The sequence below is a fragment of the Lucilia sericata genome, unplaced genomic scaffold (genome assembly GCF_015586225.1).
Source record: "Lucilia sericata isolate MDLA Ls3-8-SP2 unplaced genomic scaffold, ASM1558622v1 Contig000328F_arrow, whole genome shotgun sequence".
Classification (NCBI taxonomy): Eukaryota; Metazoa; Arthropoda; class Insecta; order Diptera; family Calliphoridae; genus Lucilia; species Lucilia sericata.
The window spans coordinates 223,417-242,707 of NW_023994349.1; the positions used below are offsets into that span (position 1 = coordinate 223,417).

Sequence of the window (19,291 nt, forward strand, 5' to 3'; positions counted from 1 at the left end):
GTACTACTAGCTATAGGTCCAATTTTCAAGATAATTTGATGAAATTTGGCACAAAAAGGGTCCATTTTGAAAAGAAATAGCTATCTAAACTGCTTTGGACAATTTGAATAAATATGACAATTTGAATATACATATATGACCAACTTTGACCCCCTCTAAGTTCGGCAGTTCTTGACCGATTGAGCTGAAAATTTGTGTCTGACCTCCTATCCAATAGTACTACTAGCACCAATAGATGAAAATCTCTTTTGAATAAAACCCTCATTTGAATAAAACCCTGTATGACAAAAATGTCCAACTTGACCGCATCTATCTCCGGCAGTTCTTGGCCTACAGAGCTGAAGGTTTGTGTCTGGTTTACTATCCAATTGTACTAACCTTGATGCAAATTTCATCCAAATCGATTTTTTTGAGTTGGGTCTCTTGACACGAAATTGCCCATGTACTATGTACATATGTATGTATAACATTATGCTCAACTCTACTCTACTAACAATGTAATAAAGACAGATAATTAGATCGAGGGAAATAGAAAATCCAAGGCAATAAATACAAATTGAATAAAGAATAAGCCTGTACATACATACATACATACATACATACATACATACATACATAACATACATACATACATACATACATACATACATACATACATACATACATACATACATACATACATACATACATACATACATACATACATACATACATACATACATACATACATACATACATACATACATACATACATACATACATACATACATACATACATACATACATACATACATACATACATACATACATACATACATACATACATACATACATACATACATACATACATACATACATACATACATAAATATATATGTATGTATGTATGTATCTCTGCAGCGAGGAGATGCCTTTTTAGTTAGTATCTTTATTTTTTTATAAAATTTAATTTATGTATAATACATAAATTATATTTATGTATGTCTGATTGTACTACATATTATATATTTGGGTGAATAAATGATTTTATTTACATAAAAGAAACAAAGTTGTGTTATGCATAAAACTAGATAAATAAAATAATGTAATAAATGAACAACTAAATAAGTTATTTTATTTCACTAATAATGAATATTTCAAATTTCGTGGGTTATATTTGTTATTTTTATATTTCTATAGGTAGTGTCTACATAAGAATTTTTAATGTTTTTCGAATTAAATATGCCGGTAATGGCACTCTATAAATGTATTTAGTTGTTTATCCTTTAGTGAACCATTATTATTTTGGTTTGAATAGACTTTGACTTTATGAATAAATCGATTTAGCTTAATAGTGTAAGGTAAATAATATGGTTTTTATAAACTAAACCAAGTTATTCATAATGAGGTTTGTATATATTTCTTTATAATTTAAAATTTTGTAACAGATTTGAAGTGTTATTCGTTAAAAATTAAGCACAAATAAAATTATTTTAAATTATGCATCAATATTTTCAGAAATGTTTTGAACAAATGTATATATAAACATATCGCTCATTGGTAACTAAAGCGACATGACTTAAATTCTGGTTGCATTTTTTTTATTGTTATAAATCAGGATGCACTAAGTAAAGTGAAATCGTTAATTAATTTATTTTTATTTTAAAAAAATTATATTTGTGTTTTCTAAGCAAAAAAAATTTTAATTTAAAATTATGAATTAAAATGTTCATAAAGAGTTTTCAAATAAGAAAGTTCAGATGAAGAAGCATTAAAACATTGTCCTGCTGCAGATAAATGTTAAATGTAACGACGGTTTTATAGGTAATATTGTGAAATACACAAAAACTATTTACATATTTCCAATGTTTATTATTTTTCAATATTAGAAATTTCATTTTGACAAAACCCAACTCTAGACAACAATAAAATATTGTGTTTGTTGCCGAAACGCTCTCACCTTACGTATTACATCATGATTATAAATATTAAAACTGAAACATTACGCTTAAAAAATGTTTGAACTCAATTATGAAAGATTCGAAACTAGAGTTTTTGAGTTATGACACTATGTAGTTAGAAATGAGCGATATGTTTTCAATTATTCTCTAATGTACATGTATGAATATAGAAAAAACGGTTGACTATTTTTCTTTGTGGATGAAGAAGTCTTAAAAATAAATTGTATAATTTACTTAAATATGTAAGTATTTATAGTAGATACTCTAATTATGTTTAGAACTAAATTGTTTCGTTGTTTTGCTTTTTAACATTAGAATTACTCTAATGCATTTAACTTTAGTTTGTGAATATTGCAGCCCGTTTTATTTTTATTGTTCTACATTGATGGTTATGATCATAGTTGGTCAATAATGTCCTCCACTATGTCGATGGTGTTCTCGCCTGCCCGCCGAATGGTCTCGGTATTCGCCATTGCGCGAGGAACCGTTTTTGTGATGATGGTGATGATGACGTTTCTTTTCTAAAATATTATTAATTATTAATCATTAAAAAATGGGTCGATATAGACAAAATGTGTTTACCTTTCAGACATACGTCAGAAACAACCATTTCAGAATTTTCACGCAATCCATAATTGTCTCGACCAACACTAAAACATTTACATTGACGATAAAAAACAAATACATACATTTCAAAAATTATACATTACCGTTCTAAATTCTCTCTGGACCTTTGAATATTTTCCCTTAAGTTATCTCTTGACCGCGTCATACTGGGAGGATCAAGAGTTTCTTTACGTCGGAGTGCATTGTGTGAACTGTTTTTAGAGGCTGATTCATGTAAATTTTCCCAAGCTTGCCTATAGTACCTACAATATAAACATATATATATATTTACATATTTATATTTAACATATAAGTTGTTTTCAAAGTGTACTATGTTTGTGTATTGCGTATTAAACAAATATACCGAAACTTCTGAAATTTCTGTGAAAAGTGTTTCGGAATTGTGTTTTCCCAACCCTTATAACCCCACTTGCAGAAAATAAGTTTATAATAATAATAAGTTTATAAATAAATGGTTCAAAAATAATGGATATAAGAATAATTATTATTATAATAAAAATTATTCATTATTTCAATTTTGTAGAACGCGGTCCATAATTGATAATTGACTGAAGCCCCCATTAAACTTATATTGGACTTACTTTTTTAAATAAACTTTCAGTTGGCACACAACTTTTTACAAATAACGTTGTCTTGGCGCTGTTATAAGCAAGGCAAAAAATTGCGATTTTTCAAATTCTGATTCGGATACAGCGCAGCTTAATCCTTTAGAAACGTCTCACTTATTCTCAAGGTTTCGACTTTTTTCAAATTTTGTTGGCCTGTGTTAGTAATTGCTGTTTAATTTCCAACTTAAAAACCATAACCAATTCTAATCCCGATTTTGACGAAATTTGCACCAAGATCAGTACTATTGAATAGTAGGCCATACACAAATTGTGAGCACTATCGGAACTGCAAAGTTGGTCATACAGGGTTTTATTCAAATGAGTGTAACTTTTCACCTATTAGTCCTAGCAAAAATTGTCCAAAGGCGTTCAGATAGCTATTTCTTCATTATTCAAAAAATCATTTTAAATATTTCTTTTTACTTTTTTTCCAAAAACTCCTTTTTTTTGCTCAAAAGAAAGATGGGACTATAAGGGCTTTATAGTCCCATAATGGGATGCAAGTGGGATACTTAAAAATAAAGTTATTTTTTAACATAAGAATAAGATTTTTTCAATGTTTGGCACTTATATTCAGCAAATGAACGTTTTTGTTGTATTTTTTTTTTTTTGCTCAAATGAAAGCTTAGATTATTTCCTTTAAGAGCTTTGTGGTCACTTAGTGGGATGTGAGTGGGATATCTATAAAAAATACTTGATCTCAAAAAGCAATGTTTTCAAGTTAAAATATTTTTTTTTTACATATACCGCTTGTGTCCCACTAAGCTTTCATTTGAGCAAAAAAACAACAAAAACGTTCATTTTGAAAAAATAGGGGATATTTAAGATCCTATCCCATCCCATTTCTGCATCCAACATCAATATCAATAATGATTTCTCAGGGACACTTTAGCTTTATCTACATGATTGGATGATACTGGTCGATGTTTAATAGGATCAAATTTGATAGAAAATGTATTTATACTGTACTCCTAGTTAAAAAAAATAGAAGACAAATGTTCAGTTAAATGGCGTTTTTGGTCGACAACTACCCAAAATATGTTAAAAGTACAGAGTGGTGCTGTTTGGAAGCGAGCGGTATTGTTCATGTTTGCAGTGCCCAGTATAATTTCTAGATACCAATCTAATAGAGAACATTTAAAATTATATGGAGCAACAAATAAAAGCAGACATCCCATGAATTTTACCAATTTAAGGCCTGAAAGTTATAGAATTTTTCTTTTTTTATTAATAATTTAATGATTTTTTATATTTTGTGCGTTTCTTAAACAAATTTCCTTACTATGTTGTCCATAAAAGTAAAAAACTAAAACTAAGTTTAAATGTGTTGAAATACCTTTCAATCATAAATTTAAATACATTGGTATTTATTTTAATAAACTTTTTAAATTCAATGATCAGGGCAAAATTATGCATGTTAAAACAAATTTATAAAATTAAAGGATGTTTTGGGAGAGTGTTAACCCATAAATCATTGCCTATCAGGACAAAACTGTTAATTTAGAAAACCTGTTTAAGGCCTGTTTTACGGTATAGATTTCCTATTTGGTTCACTATTTCTCCCACTTTAATGAATTAATTTGAAATTTTTTAAAGAAAGGTATTACGATTATGCATTGGAAAAAGTTTTGTTTCAAGATTTAAAAGATACTCAAATGTTGTAATATAAATATGAAGAATCAGGTGTAATACCGTTGAGCTTTAATGTTGTTGATATTTTTAAAAGATACGTACATTGTACATAAAAAGACTAAGGGGGTTATTTTATAAATCCCTTCCCCTCACTTCACTTCATTTTTCATATAAATTGTTTTTGTATTTTAAAAAATTTGTATGAAAATATTTTCAACGCAAGGTGAAGTGTTTTACAAAATAAGGGGGTAAGTTATCATGAGAACATTATTATTAAAAAAAAAATGATTCTCAAATAGGTTTTAATTTAACAAATACACCATACGTATCTCCTCTTGGAGTACAAAATGAAAATATTTTTTTTAACACGGCTAATTTGTCACCGGATTTTTTTTAAAAAACTTATCCTGGCGCTCACAGGGATTCATTTTTTATTTGAAGTTTGTTTTCTTATCTCTAGATTGTAAGATTTAATATATATACTCTCACGACATTGCTAGCCTCGGGAGCAAGGGCTTTGACATTCAACTTTTAATATACAATTTAAACTATCATTGTTAAGTTTGGTACTGTATTTTTACGATATTAATATTTGTTTAAGACATTACATTATAATTTTAAATATTTCCTATTAGTTATTTTAATATGCATATGTATGTTGTTCTTATAAAACTGGTTTCATAAGTCTCAATAAATATAACTTTAACTTTATATTTTGTGCTAAATTTATGTCCAGATATTTTAGGGGGTAAATTTACTTTGGAAAGAAAAAACCTACATATGTATATGCAACAAATTAAGGGAACAAAATGTAATGTGTCGTGATCCTCGAAGGACAAGTTAGGAACTATAGGAAATATTTGAAGATATATTTAACAGATACCAAATGCGCTAACCTCATGGCCGCAATTGTATGTATCTAAACAAGCAGTGAAAAATTTTTTTTGTGGAGTTTCGTTTAGACTCTTAAAAAAGATATTTACACGTTTCAGGACAATTTAAGAATTTTAGCATCCATTTTTTATCGCATATTTTTGCATAATAGCATATTTAATAGTGTATTCAAACAATTAATCGTTCGAATAAACGAAATTTGCCAAATTTCAAAAAACAACTATTCGATTAATAAAAACTTACTATTTAACAGTAAAATAGGTTTCCTCCTTGATGATTTCAATAATTAAGAAAATCTATTTATAAATTCATTACTAATAACAAATACTTACCTATTTAAACCATTTCTAGAGCCCGAAGTAGAACTATCGAATGAGGCAACTGTATTGCAGTCGGGGGATGCTCTATGTCGATAATGTTGAGTAGTACGATTTCTGAAAGAAAAAAATTGGAAATATTAATAAAAAATATAAAAAAAAAAACAAAAACACAAATATTCTTTGGGTGTTAGACACAAGACAAAATGATTTGATATTTAAAAAAATTATATCACAACAAATCTATCTACTGTGGGTTAGAAAAACAATTATAAGAACAGCAAAAAAATATCAAAAATCAAATATCTGTTATTCACAAGACGTGCAAAATAAACCGAATCCGCTTATTTCAAACACAAACGTGCTTTCAAAAATGTTTTATAGACGTGCAACAGCAACAGGCGGCATTTGCAAAATAAATGGAAGTATATTTTTTGAGGATTAATTAGAAATCTACTAGATAGATAACTGAGATCAAAAAAGAAAAAGTATTAGTGAGAAAATTACATAAATAAGTTATTGTAGGACCAGTGCGTGTTTTAACTGTGTTATTTATTGTCTTCGCTCTCACTTTCCTATTTAGTTATCTATCACCTGTATTAATGGTTTATTTTTGAATATTTTGTTACCACAAAAGTAACGCATATAATTTTGTAGTTTGGAAAAATACACAGACAGCTTACTTGTTTGACTTAAAATTATTTATTCTATTTATGTATATGCACAAATATGGCCGGATTTTTGTAAATTTTTCGCATTTTTCGTTTTAACAATTTTATACATATGTATATATGTATGTATGTAAAGTTGTTTTAATTTATTAATCTTTGGCACGATGTCTCCTATTATCCTAAATTGTTTGAGTATGTACTATATATATGTATATTAAGGTATCTTATTGTTCTATTTATTCTTCATTGTGTTTAATTAAATGTTGTTAGATGGGAACATTTCTTTATTGTTTATTATTGATATTTTCTTTTTGTTGATGTTGTTCGTTACTGAATATTCCAGCTCTGGCAGCATAACTACGTCCACAAGTACTCAATTCACGTCGGCCCAGTTTTTGATCATCAAAGGGTAAAGCCAAAACACTGTTCCACAGTGAATTAGGAGATTCTTTTTTAATACTTGAACATGTGCTATAATGATCATAGTGGCTTTGTGGTCTTATAAATTCCGTGTTTCCTAAATATGATTTTTTAGCCTCAAAAGTCGAAGCGTTGAATTGCGTGGTCATCGTTGGTGGTGGGGGCATGTAACGCAAACGAGATTTAGGCATGTAATATGGTGGTAGAGACGAAGGATAAGGAAAATGTTTTGCATTGTGCCACCGTTTGCTGTTTGAGGTGCTAAAGGAAAGGAATCAAAACATTGATTTGTTTAATGAAATGCAAAAAAAAAAATAATAGAAATGTACATGAATTTTAAAAACTTGTACATTAGACCGACTAACTCACTCTATATGGAAACGTAATCTTTTTTAAATTTTACATTGTTCTTTTTTAAAATTTAACCTTGTTTTTACCGTACGTGAGTTGGATCGATTTCCAAAATGGTGTTTACGGTATTTTTTTAAATTTCAGTATCTTAGTATTTTTCTTAAGACCGCCATAGTTCTTACAGCTTAAATTTTTTAAGGTATTTTATGAAGTTAAAAATTTGTATAGCACAACTTTTCAAGTTTTACACATTGTTATGCGCGACTTCAAAAATCTCTTTATGATACCCATGTTGCATATTTTCTTAAGAAAGAAAAAAAGCAGAAAAATATATTTGAAAACAAAACAAGGTTTTTTTTATTTTTTTTGAAGCCGAGCTCAATTTTAAATTAAACATGTTAAAAATTGTCCTTTAAAATATTTTTTTGAAAATGGCCAAGGTACGAACCTTAAAAACTAAGAGATGGATTCAAGCACAATTTTTTGTGAGTCGGTCTATATACAGAAAAAAAATAAATTTACGATTATGTATATTTAGTAAACAGATTAATTGAAAAAAAAATATTTTTTTTTCAATTAAAAAAATATGGTATTAGCTAAAAAATTTATTAAAAATTCACATCAATTTCAAACAAATTTTTTAACAAAACAAACATGAATTTTGATAAATTTTAAATTAATTATCAAACTAATTTTTTTGCTAGAATCTGCAAAAATCTTTATTGAAAAATGTTTAGATTTAAATCAAATATGTTAATAGAAAAAAGTAAAATATTTACTGAATTTTTCATATATAATTTAACAAATTTGTTTACCAAATCTACAAATAATTTGAATACTGAAAAGAAGAAACTTATTTTTTTACTTACAACACTTGTAAGAAACCCGAAATTTTATTTCTCATTTTAGAAACTCTTATTTTGTACAGTTAAAACTGAGATATGCATGTATGCACTTATACATTAAATGTTATAAACCAGGTTACAATTACATCAATTCATTTTAGTACATTCCAAAAAGGTGTTTTATTGTTGTATTCCATATGCAGACATAAAAAATAATTCAAACAATAACATTTATTGAATCAGTAAAAATATTTATCTGTGTAAAAATCAAACAACCTCGTTATAAAACCAAATAAAAATATTTATAAAAATCGAAATTAAATTTAAACAAGCGATTGTTAGGAAAAAAATTTTTCATATGTATATTTTTCTGTGTAGTAAAAACAAAAACCAAAACAATAATTTCCCTTGTTTACAAATTAAGGGCGTAATTTAGAAAATCCTTATGGGAAAAGTTGTGATATTATAGCTACTTGATCTCTTATTGGTATCTACGTATTTCTATTGATAAACGAAGAATTCTTTCTTCATATGCATAGCTAAAGGCATTCTGTGCATTCCATTGTAATATCGATGGAACTCGGCGACGGTTCCCCTATGAATAAAGTTAGAATACAGCCTTCTCCTGTATGATATCGAGTAGCTCTGTATGTGGAAAAGCTTAATTTTTATGTCAACTCTTATGTTTAACACTAATACCATCATACCACAATCCTTAAATAGCGGAAAAACTGGTCTTGTTAAGATTTACAATTTTTTCCAGACCATTTGGACCAAAATACATTTTAAAAAGTATTAACAATTTTAATCCAAGACACAATTCAGTCGTTAAAAGTGGTCTAATACCAGGGAAAGCAAAAATATGTTCTAAAAAAGTTTTTTAAGCGCATTAAATAATCAATAAAAAACTAAAAATATACTCCTAAAATGTATCTCATAGTTTGAAGAACTAGTTTAATTCTGTTTTACGTTCAGATAACCAAAAAACCAGATAAAGCCACATGTGATTTAAAGAACTATATCATAGGATTTAATGAAACTAATGAATTTTTTGCCATTTTCAAGCTACATATCGAGCGACTATACACAGAAAAAAACTGAAAATGTGTTTTAATTATCAAATTGATTGTATCAAGCAAGTTTTGCACCTATCAACAAAATGATGATATCAATTATGAAATTTGTAAAAAAATATTTTTTTCCAATTAAAGTAATAATCAAAACAATTAACATCAGTAATTAAATTCAAAATTAGTTAATTCATTAATTGGATAAATTAAATATTTAATAAAATAAAACTTACATTTTAATTAGTTTATCAATCAATTAAATTGAACAGTTTGGTTAAAAATGTATTAAAAATCAATAAAGTCGATGATTGAAACAATCAAAGCATTAATTGAATGCTTACAACATTATAGGATTCCTTTACCTTTAACAATGCGTAAAGCACTCTCAAAAATATCTCTTTATTGTCACATTTGAACAAATAAAGTGATTTATAAATTTTAAAATATTTATGAAACATCAACTTCTTATGCCTAAAATATTATTGAATATTTGAGAATTATTTTCCGTTATAAATAATGAAATTATTTAAATAAAATATCAAAACAAAAAACCAAAATAAAAAAAGTAGGCTGGAAAAACTTTTTCAGCCAATTAAAAAATTAATTGATTCAATTAAAAGTTTAATCAAATTTGTATACTTAGGATCAAAACAATGAGATAATTATGACAATTAAAAAATTGTTTAAATAAAAGTTAAAGAAAGGGGAAAACATGTTAATTGAAAATAAACTGCCGATAATTTTTTCTGTGTAGTCACCGATTTGGACAAAATTTTGTAAACACGCAAAGGAAGGTCCACGAGAGTGAGAACCTTAATCTTTAAAAGTGCTTAAAAATTTCGTAAAAAGGGCCATAACTTTGCGTGTTAAAGATAATGAATATTTTATTTTTGCATAAAATTCTTCAAAACAATCGTTTTGTGAAATTATATAAAGTTTTTTTTTTACATATTTTTTTCTAAAAACAAAATTCACTTTCAGGACACTTTTCTATAAATTGTTCCTTATTCTATTTGAAATACTCTCTCAATCACGCTGAGCCCGTTGCCAAAGCTCCTCCAAATTGCACGATTTTGGTTCCAGGTAATGCAGGCTAAGAACCATGTTGTTTTCAAAAAAAAAAAAAATGAATATATGATCCATGTCTGCTTTAATACTCCAATAATGTTTAGAGGGCAGTAGTTTTTAGATTAGCTAAATGGATCATATACTCCAATAATTTTTGCAGGGTATTTCATTTCTCGGAAAAAAACAAACTGCTTTTGATTTGTTTTTTTATATTTTTCGTAAAAATTATTGAGAGCTTTCTCAAATAAAAATCAGGCAATGATTTTTATTTTTTGAAATGAATTATAAAAATCATCATGAGAGTTTTTAAATTTATTTACATTTTTGTTTTGAATTTGAATTTGCTGAAATTTAGAAGAAATTAGATTCGAAAATACGAAGTTATGTTGTAAGTTTTTTATGCTCTTAAAATAATTTTAAATCATTGGTTGATATATATATTTATTATATTATAATAATATAATATTATTTCCAATTATTCAAAATTAAGTTTGAAAATTCGAAGTTCGAAAAATTGTTAATTCTCTTAAAATAATTTCTGAATCATAAAAACTAAAAATGAAATTTTCGAAAATCCGAACTTAAATACAAAAAAAAATTAAATCTGATAAAACTAGTAAACGTAGTCCGACATTACGTCAAAATAGTCGAAATTAAGTTCGAAATTGTTAAAATATTCTTAAAATCAAAATTATTCTCAAAATTCAATTTGAGACCAATTTATTAATTTCGAATATATTTTGAAAAAAACATGTATAATAGAGTGTCCCGAGGAACAGTCTTCGATTTTTTCAAAATGGGTCTCAAATATTCCGTAATTTTCTGCTGATTACGGGAAAATTTTTGTATTTTTTATAATAATTGATTTTATATTTTCTATGGCTGGGGAGCCGTTTTGAAGAAAATAATTGTGTTTTTTTTAATAATTTTATATTTTGCATATTAATCAAAAACGTTTTTATTTTTGTATGATTTCAGGTATATTTTTTACTGTGTAATATTGTTATTTTGGCCATTGTGGCTTATATTACTGAATTATGATAATAAATAAAAAAATAAAAATAATCTTAAAATTTTTTGTAGACTATTTTTGGTTCACAAAATAATTTTTAGTGAGTTGTGGAGGCATTTTATTTTTGTTTTTTGTCGAAATAGGTATCAAAATTTTTCTAATTTTTAGCTTACACAGAAAAATGTTTAAAAAACCGTTTGGCATTTGGTATAGTCCATTTAGGATTTTTTTTAGTTTTTTTTTGAAAATAATATGCCCCTTGTAATACACTATTGGACGTGCGGATTCAGACGAATGTAGAGCATGTAGAGAGGACAGTGAAACTCTGAAGCACTTTCTTTGCGATTGTCAGCCTTTCGCCGAAATTAGATCCAAATATCTGGGAAGTGATATTATTCCGGAATCCCTCACGAACACTGGTTGAAAAATTCTTAGGAATTACGTCCAGGAAACTGAGTTTATGAACATCAGACGATAATACATTTAGTGAATACTATATAAGGTTTTTGTTTTTACCAACAAACATTTTCCATGAAAAGGAACGCACAACAGGCCCGACAGCGGCCTTGTGTGTTTCGGTTCACAAATACACAATTTAATTATTTTTGCCGCTATAAGCTCAACACCCATTTCGAAAATATTGCATAACATTATTTTTGAACATATTGTACTGAGATCAAGATTTTCAATCGCATGTTTTCTTGTATGTACCTAGTACATTAAATACGCATCGTTTGGGAGGTATTCATCCAAAAAAGTGGTCCACGGGATTCCCTAATGAATAAATTATCTAAATACCACGATACGTATTCTTAACTGGTTTATAAATAACTGTGTGGTGATAACATCAACAAGTTTTAAAGGAACTTTAAATTTCATGAGATTCGGTTTATATTTGATCAGATCGTTTCATATTTGACTTATCCTATATAGTAATTTTAATATTATGATAGTATTATATAATTTTAATTTTCATAATTCTCTAAAGCTCGATCCATAATTGACCTAAGCCCCTATTCCGAAAATTGAACTAATGTTCATATCAATATAAATATACAATAATAAAATTCAGTATTTGAAACTTATAAATAAGTACATCGTGATAGCAAATAACACAAGAATCAATATATGAAAACCTATGCTATATGTATATAGGGAAATTGAAATTGACTTAATATTTACGGCACATGCTTTGATAGTGGGTAAATAAGATAAGATTTGGCATAGCCGTGTTATATTCGGATATTTAACTATTATAATTCATTCGTGATTTTTCAATAATAACTCACCTGCGTACTAAAATAACAATTGTCGTAATTACTGCAGCAAGGAATACAAAGCCTCCGAAAGCACCCAAAGCAACAATTGCTCCCAAATTCAATTTTGCTTCCTTCGTTTCTTTGCGATCTGGATTATCCACGGATATAGGTACATTGACATTAGGGGATTGGTTATGACGTATATTAACACTATCCGAAATTTCATTGTCTTGAGGATGTGCATTTTGAATGACATTTTGAATGTTATGTGTTGATGTTTCCAAAGTAGACGAAGGAATATAAGGGACACGGTTATGAGTTGGACCATAACCAGATGATGGTTTCGAAGTGCTTGTAGAATAAGATGCAGTGGAACTAGGAATTTGGAATGCTGGAGTGGTATTGGGTTTCTTAGGTACAATTACTGGTCTCAGGGTACGTCTAGGAGGGAATTCTTCGCGCACAGTACCGGGTACCACATATGTAACCTCTTCATCGGAATCAGCTAAAATCAGGCAAAAAGTGTCATTAAAAAAAATAAAAGCGCTAAAAATATTTACTCACTTTCACTATTAAGTTCAATATTTGGACTCTGACTGGTGCCAAGAGCTGTGCTGCTAGTAGAAGTAGTGGTTGGTTTGTATATTTTCTTTGTTGTTGTAGTAAGTTTGGGTCTATATGTTGTTGTAGTTGGTAAAGTAGGTGTTGGGGATGGTGAGGGAAGTGTTATTGGTTCCAATTTAATGCAACGTGGTAGAGCACTGCTCCATTGTCCCGACGACAGACAAGTTATTACACGTGGGCCTTCCAAACGATAACCTGTAGGACACGAGATTTCTGCTTTAGATCCAAAGAAGGTACCGTTTGGAGCAGAAATAATCGTACTATAGTAGTTGCCAGGCAATGTATCACATTCCACAACTTAATTAAAATAAAAAATAATATGAAACAAATCTTAAACTTTTCCTCAAATGAGCAAACTTACTCTCACAACGTGGTGGCGGGCCATTCCAACGTTCATCAAAATCACACGTCAATAAAGCTCTGCCTACCATTTCATAACCTTCCTGGCATGAATACTTCACCAAACTCAAATATCCCACTGTACCATTCAAGAGGTCATATGTGCCGTGAGGTATAGAAGCGGGCAGACCACATTCGATATCTGTAAAAGAAGTGCTATCACAGATATTTTTTATAATATTGTATTAAAGGACTTACATTTGCAGACGGGAGGAAACTCATTGTAGAAGCCAGTTTCTAAACATGTTCTTGTTGATGGACCAACTAATAAATGATTAACATCGCAAGTATATTTAATATGAGCTCCAACTTCAAAGCCATTCTGTGCAACCATCGTAGAATTAGGAGGTTGTTCGGGTCTACCACAAGTTTTAGGTTGGTGTTGACAAATGAAATTTAACATTGTATTGCAATTTGTATCACTCCATAGCCATCCCTTAGAACCGTCAAATCTAGCGCAATCTTCGTCACCTCCTGGATGATTCCAAAATGAAACAGTTACTTCCTCACCGTTAACCCATTTCCAGGTATTTCGATCTTCGGAATCTCGAACAGCACCCATCCAATATTGAGAACTTATATCACTGCGATGTCGACGCCATAACTCCCAACTGATGAAGCCTTGAAGGGCTGGATTGCTTTCGCTGATTAATGTACCACCGCGTGATCGACAAAAAGACAAAGAGTCCAAAAAATTCAAAGGTTGTCTATTGTAAAAAATGTAGCATTTTCCATTATATGAAGCTAAAGCACCTGGAGGCTGATCTCGGAATGTAGGACAACGCTCAATAGGTAATGCTTGATCAGTATAAACGAATGCTTCACAGATAGAAAGTTGATTGGGAGTATTATTTTCTAAATGTACTGAAACGAAAGCACCAGGCATCGGGGGATTACAAGGTAAGAACAATGGCTGTCCTTCTTCTAAAAGACCCGTAAATCGGTTGCAAATGGGATTGGTTCCTAAATCAGGTCGGTTGTTACCAACGCGCACAACAATGGTAGCAGGTTTATTACCTAAAAATTATATTAAATTACAATATCGTATAAATTTAAAAATGATTTAAAAATAGTGAAAAAAAGTGAAACAACTTTAAAAATCGATGTCTTTCGATTTGGATGAAATTTGCACCATGATTAGTACTATGGGATAGTAGGCCGGACATAACTCTATCGGTCAAGAACTGCCGGAGTCAAAGTTGGACATTTTGGTCATACAGGGTTTTATTCATGTGTGTAACTTTTCAACTATTGGTCCTAGCAAAAATTATCCAAAGGAGTTCAGATAGCAATTTCTTAAGGGCAAATCTTTAGGTGAAAGATTAGCGATTAAATTAAAATGAATCCTCAAAAGTTGTCTTTGAGTACTCAATTAGTTAATTTTGTTTGCAAGTTTAAGCGCCCAATGGAGGTGGTTTAAACTTAAACATGAAATGCAAAAGTGTAAACAGCTGATGCAAAAAAAAAAAAAATAATACAATTTTTATATATATAAAAAATATAATTGATTAGTATAAATTATGCACACCAAAAATACATTTTTTTGTTTTTAAATTTAAGTTTTCATTAATTTTCATATTAAATTTACAATTGTCTTCTTCTTTTTTATAAAAAATGCATTGTTTTGATAACAAACTGTGACATTTTCTGTTGTTTTGTATGGCAACACTGCGAAGTTTAATCTTGTACTCAAAAACATCAAAAGGGATTAACATCAGATTAAATTTACGATTAGATTAACTAATCAGATTATTAATTGGCATTTGATTGCCAACTCAAAAACCCGCTCTAAATGTATTAAAAACAACACAATACTTTAAGAAACAATTGAAACAGGAATTATAATACATATTAATTTATTTCTGCGTTATTTCTCGTGTAAATTTTTTTGGACCAATTTTGCCCCAAGGAAAAAGGTGAAAAGTTACACTCATTTGAAAAAAACCCTTTATGACCAAAATTTCTAAATTTATTTCCATCTAACTCCGGTCGTTTCATCCAAATCGATTTTTTAAGTTGGAACACTTGACACGAAATTGCCCAAATATTTTTTTTAATATGTTCCTCATTTTACATACGTATGTATATGTACATACATATGTATATGCATAAATTCTTCCTATTTATTGAAGGTTTTTAATAGCAAGTTTTTCTTCTCCATGCTTCTAATTCACGAATGCTCCTTAACTTAAAATAACTTAAAAAACCATGTGGTTTATTGCAATGAATAAATAAATCATTCTTCATTTTAATAAAAAATGAGAATTTTAATAGAATTATTGAAGATTTAGAGTTGTTTTCACAGACATCCTTTGTTTTTCTAGTTGTCAAAAGATCCAAAAAATTTTTCTTTAAAGCGGCACTAGATTGTTCATTGATCATGTGTAAACGAAATTAATTTACATACATACATACATACATACATACATACATACATACATACATACATACATACATACATACATACATACATACATACATACATACATACATACATACATACATACATACATACATACATACATACATACATACATACATACATACATACATACATACATACATACATACATACATACATAGATACATACATACGTACGTACATATGGAAACCCCTAATTAATTACATATATTATATTCCTTTTCCTCATAATGCAAACTCACTTTCAATTTATTATCATTTGCACTGGTAATTGCGACAATATTTTGTAACTATGAATGTATGTATGTATGTTTTAAAATAAATAAAATATTAACTTTATTTACTTAGTTATACATACATACATATGTATGTATGTACACAGGTATATGTATAAATAAATACATACATTTGTACATAGTTTTCAGTGAAAGTTATCTCAAATTATTTAAGAAATAATTTTTCCCATAAAGCAGTTTTAGTATCTCTCTGATCTCCTAAGTTCATTTCGACTGCCAAGTGTTTTAAAAGAGAAATTCTCTGTTTCATGGCGCTCATTTACAACAACTACTCTAAACAAAGTCGTACAAATTTGAATTAACAAAAAAACTACGTATTTTCGTAAGTATATACATATGTATGTATGTATACCCCACATCTTCGCAAGTGAAAGTATGTGAGTAAGCGTTCAAAAGATTGACAAAAATAAAAAATGTGTATGAAATGTTTTTATTAATGTTCGTCAACATTCCTATACAGTGGACACTTTAACGATCGACGCGTTATTTTGTTGATATAGTGCGTTATAAACATACCACAACACGATTTTCCGAAATCCAAACGCACTAATTGTACCATGTACGGTTCCAACAGGTTGACATACCACCATGGTGATCGCTCCGGTTTTGTGAGTGAACAGGTCTCTGGGGTATAGAACGCAGATGTTGAACCATCTATAGATTTTTGTGGTGCACCGGTACCATCCGTAGAAATCTGCATTGGTGCTTTGCCAGCAGCAACATTTAGTACTGAAAAATTAAAAAAAATTAAACATAAATTAAACATTTAGTACTGAAAAATTAAACATAAAATATTTAATAAGCATACATATATATATGTATGTATGTATGTATGTATGTATGTATGTATGTATGTATGTATGTATGTATGTATGTATGTATGTATGTATGTATGTATGTATGTATGTATGTATGTATGTATGTATGTATGTATGTATGTATGTATGTATGTATGTATGTATGTATGTATGTATGTATGTATGTATGTATGTATGTATGTATGTATGTATGTATGTATGTATGTATGTATGTATGTATGTATGTATGTATGTATGTATGTATGTATGTATGTATGTATGTATGTATGTATGTATGTATGTATGTATGTATGTATGTATGTATGTATGTATGTATGTATTTATGTATTTATGTATGTATGTATGTATGTATGTATGTATGTATGTATATATGTACGTGTGTATGTATATACATATGTATGTATGTATATGTATATGTATGTATGTTCATTAGGGTTATAACATTATGCAATTTTTGTAAATATCAAAAATACCATAGCAAGGCCTTGTACAGCGTCAACAGATGTTACGGAATATGATATTATTTTTTCGCGATCGTGAAGAAAGTTGCCGCACCAAACGTGTAGGTAATGCTGTGGTATTTTACCGCTGTGGTATTTTTCCCTAATATACATTAGAGGTGTTTTGAAGAAATTAAGAAAAATCCTATTATTTTCCCGTTATTCGAACATTTGTTTTTAATTTCAGCCAACAAACACTAAATGCCAAAATAATAAAGAATATTTTTTTCGCTTGTAAAAAGTAAATTCTTTTCGGGTTATTAAAAGTGTGCACAATAAATCACAAGTGATATTATCCTCGAAAATAATCACTTGATTTAATTTTTAAAAATATTGATTATAGCTTTTAAGGACAGGCCTAGCATTCATGAAAACAAGGTTTATTTTATTATCAGGGTAGTCGTAAGTTATGTCAATTCCTCCTATTATACAAGAGAGTTTTAACAATTTGTTCACATACATACAATGTATGTACATTACTTGTATACATAATTAAATAATTTTATTTAATGTTAATTTAAATACATACTTTAAAAATTAATATTTATTGTAGCCTTCAATTAATTAAAGGGGCAATCAAGAGCTTTGCTCCCTATAAAGCTGCAGGGCCGGATGGAATTTTCCCGGCACTTTTGCAGATGGAGGCGGGACTGGTTTCCGTACATCTGTCACAGATATTCACTGCATGCTTAAAATTGGCATATACCCCAGTTAAATGGCAGGATGCAAGGGTAATATTTATACCCAAACCAGGGAAACCTAGCTATGCGACACCTAAGTCCTATCGACCGATAAGTCTTACCTTGGAACGGATAGTCGATAGCATGGTTAAAAGCAGCATACCATACAAATCGAAGGCGCTTTCAATAACGTGCACACTGATACCCTTATCCAATCCCTAGACCAGTTTTATGTTGACCGGGTGCTCCGTAACTGGATCAACTACATGCTAAGGAACAGATGGATAAGCTGCGAGATGTACGATATAACTATCAGGATAAAGGTATTTACTCTGGGTTACCACGATTAATAGCCTCCTAAGGACCCTAACCGAGAAAGGATTTAGACCTGTCTGCTATGCAGACGATGTCGTAATACTTTTAAAGGGAAAGGATCCAAATTACTTGTGTAGAAGAGCTGAGGAGGCTCTGAATACGGCCTTGAGCTGGGCTCAACCGAAAGGCCTCAATGTTAACCCGGCGAACACGGAAATCTGTCTTTTCAAAAGAAAGACAAAAATTTCTACATATACTGAACCTTGCATCTTGGTCAAGAAGATACCGGTGACAGACAAAGTTAAGTACTTAGGTGTAATACTTGACCGGAAATTAAAATGGAGACACCACATAGAGGATAGAATCAACAAGGCACATCGGTGCTGGGCGATATGTAGGAGAACCATAGGCATGAAATGGGGTCTTAGTCCTACTATGACAAATTGGCTTTATAAAAGTGTAATTAGACCAATTCTAGCTTATGCTTCAATAATCTGGTGGACTGCTTTGGACAAAAAGTGTA

At 29.4% G+C, this 19,291-nt stretch overlaps 1 protein-coding gene across 2 annotated transcripts in view; it reads right to left on the reverse strand.

Moving 5' to 3' along the window:
* Window positions 1-1,007: 1,007 nt before the first annotated feature.
* The window catches only part of LOC119603710, a 37,768-nt gene continuing 19,484 nt past the window's right edge, over window positions 1,008-19,291 (reverse strand). Inside the window, exons 3-12 of one of the 2 annotated variants that reach the window (XR_005231420.1) lie at window positions 16,972-17,184; window positions 13,936-14,754; window positions 13,700-13,879; window positions 13,279-13,635; window positions 12,745-13,219; window positions 6,702-7,370; window positions 6,034-6,135; window positions 2,651-2,809; window positions 2,523-2,590; window positions 1,008-2,461 (exon numbers count right to left, since the gene is read on the reverse strand). Coding sequence is in view for 1 of the 2 variants with exons in the window: in XM_037955854.1 (XP_037811782.1) it covers window positions 2,346-2,461; window positions 2,523-2,590; window positions 2,651-2,809; window positions 6,034-6,135; window positions 12,745-13,219; window positions 13,279-13,635; window positions 13,700-13,879; window positions 13,936-14,754; window positions 16,972-17,184 (2,489 nt within the window). In the remaining variant the exon portion in view is untranslated. The remainder of the gene's footprint in view (window positions 2,462-2,522; window positions 2,591-2,650; window positions 2,810-6,033; window positions 6,136-6,701; window positions 7,371-12,744; window positions 13,220-13,278; window positions 13,636-13,699; window positions 13,880-13,935; window positions 14,755-16,971; window positions 17,185-19,291) is intronic. The other variant, XM_037955854.1, reaches the window with a different exon arrangement.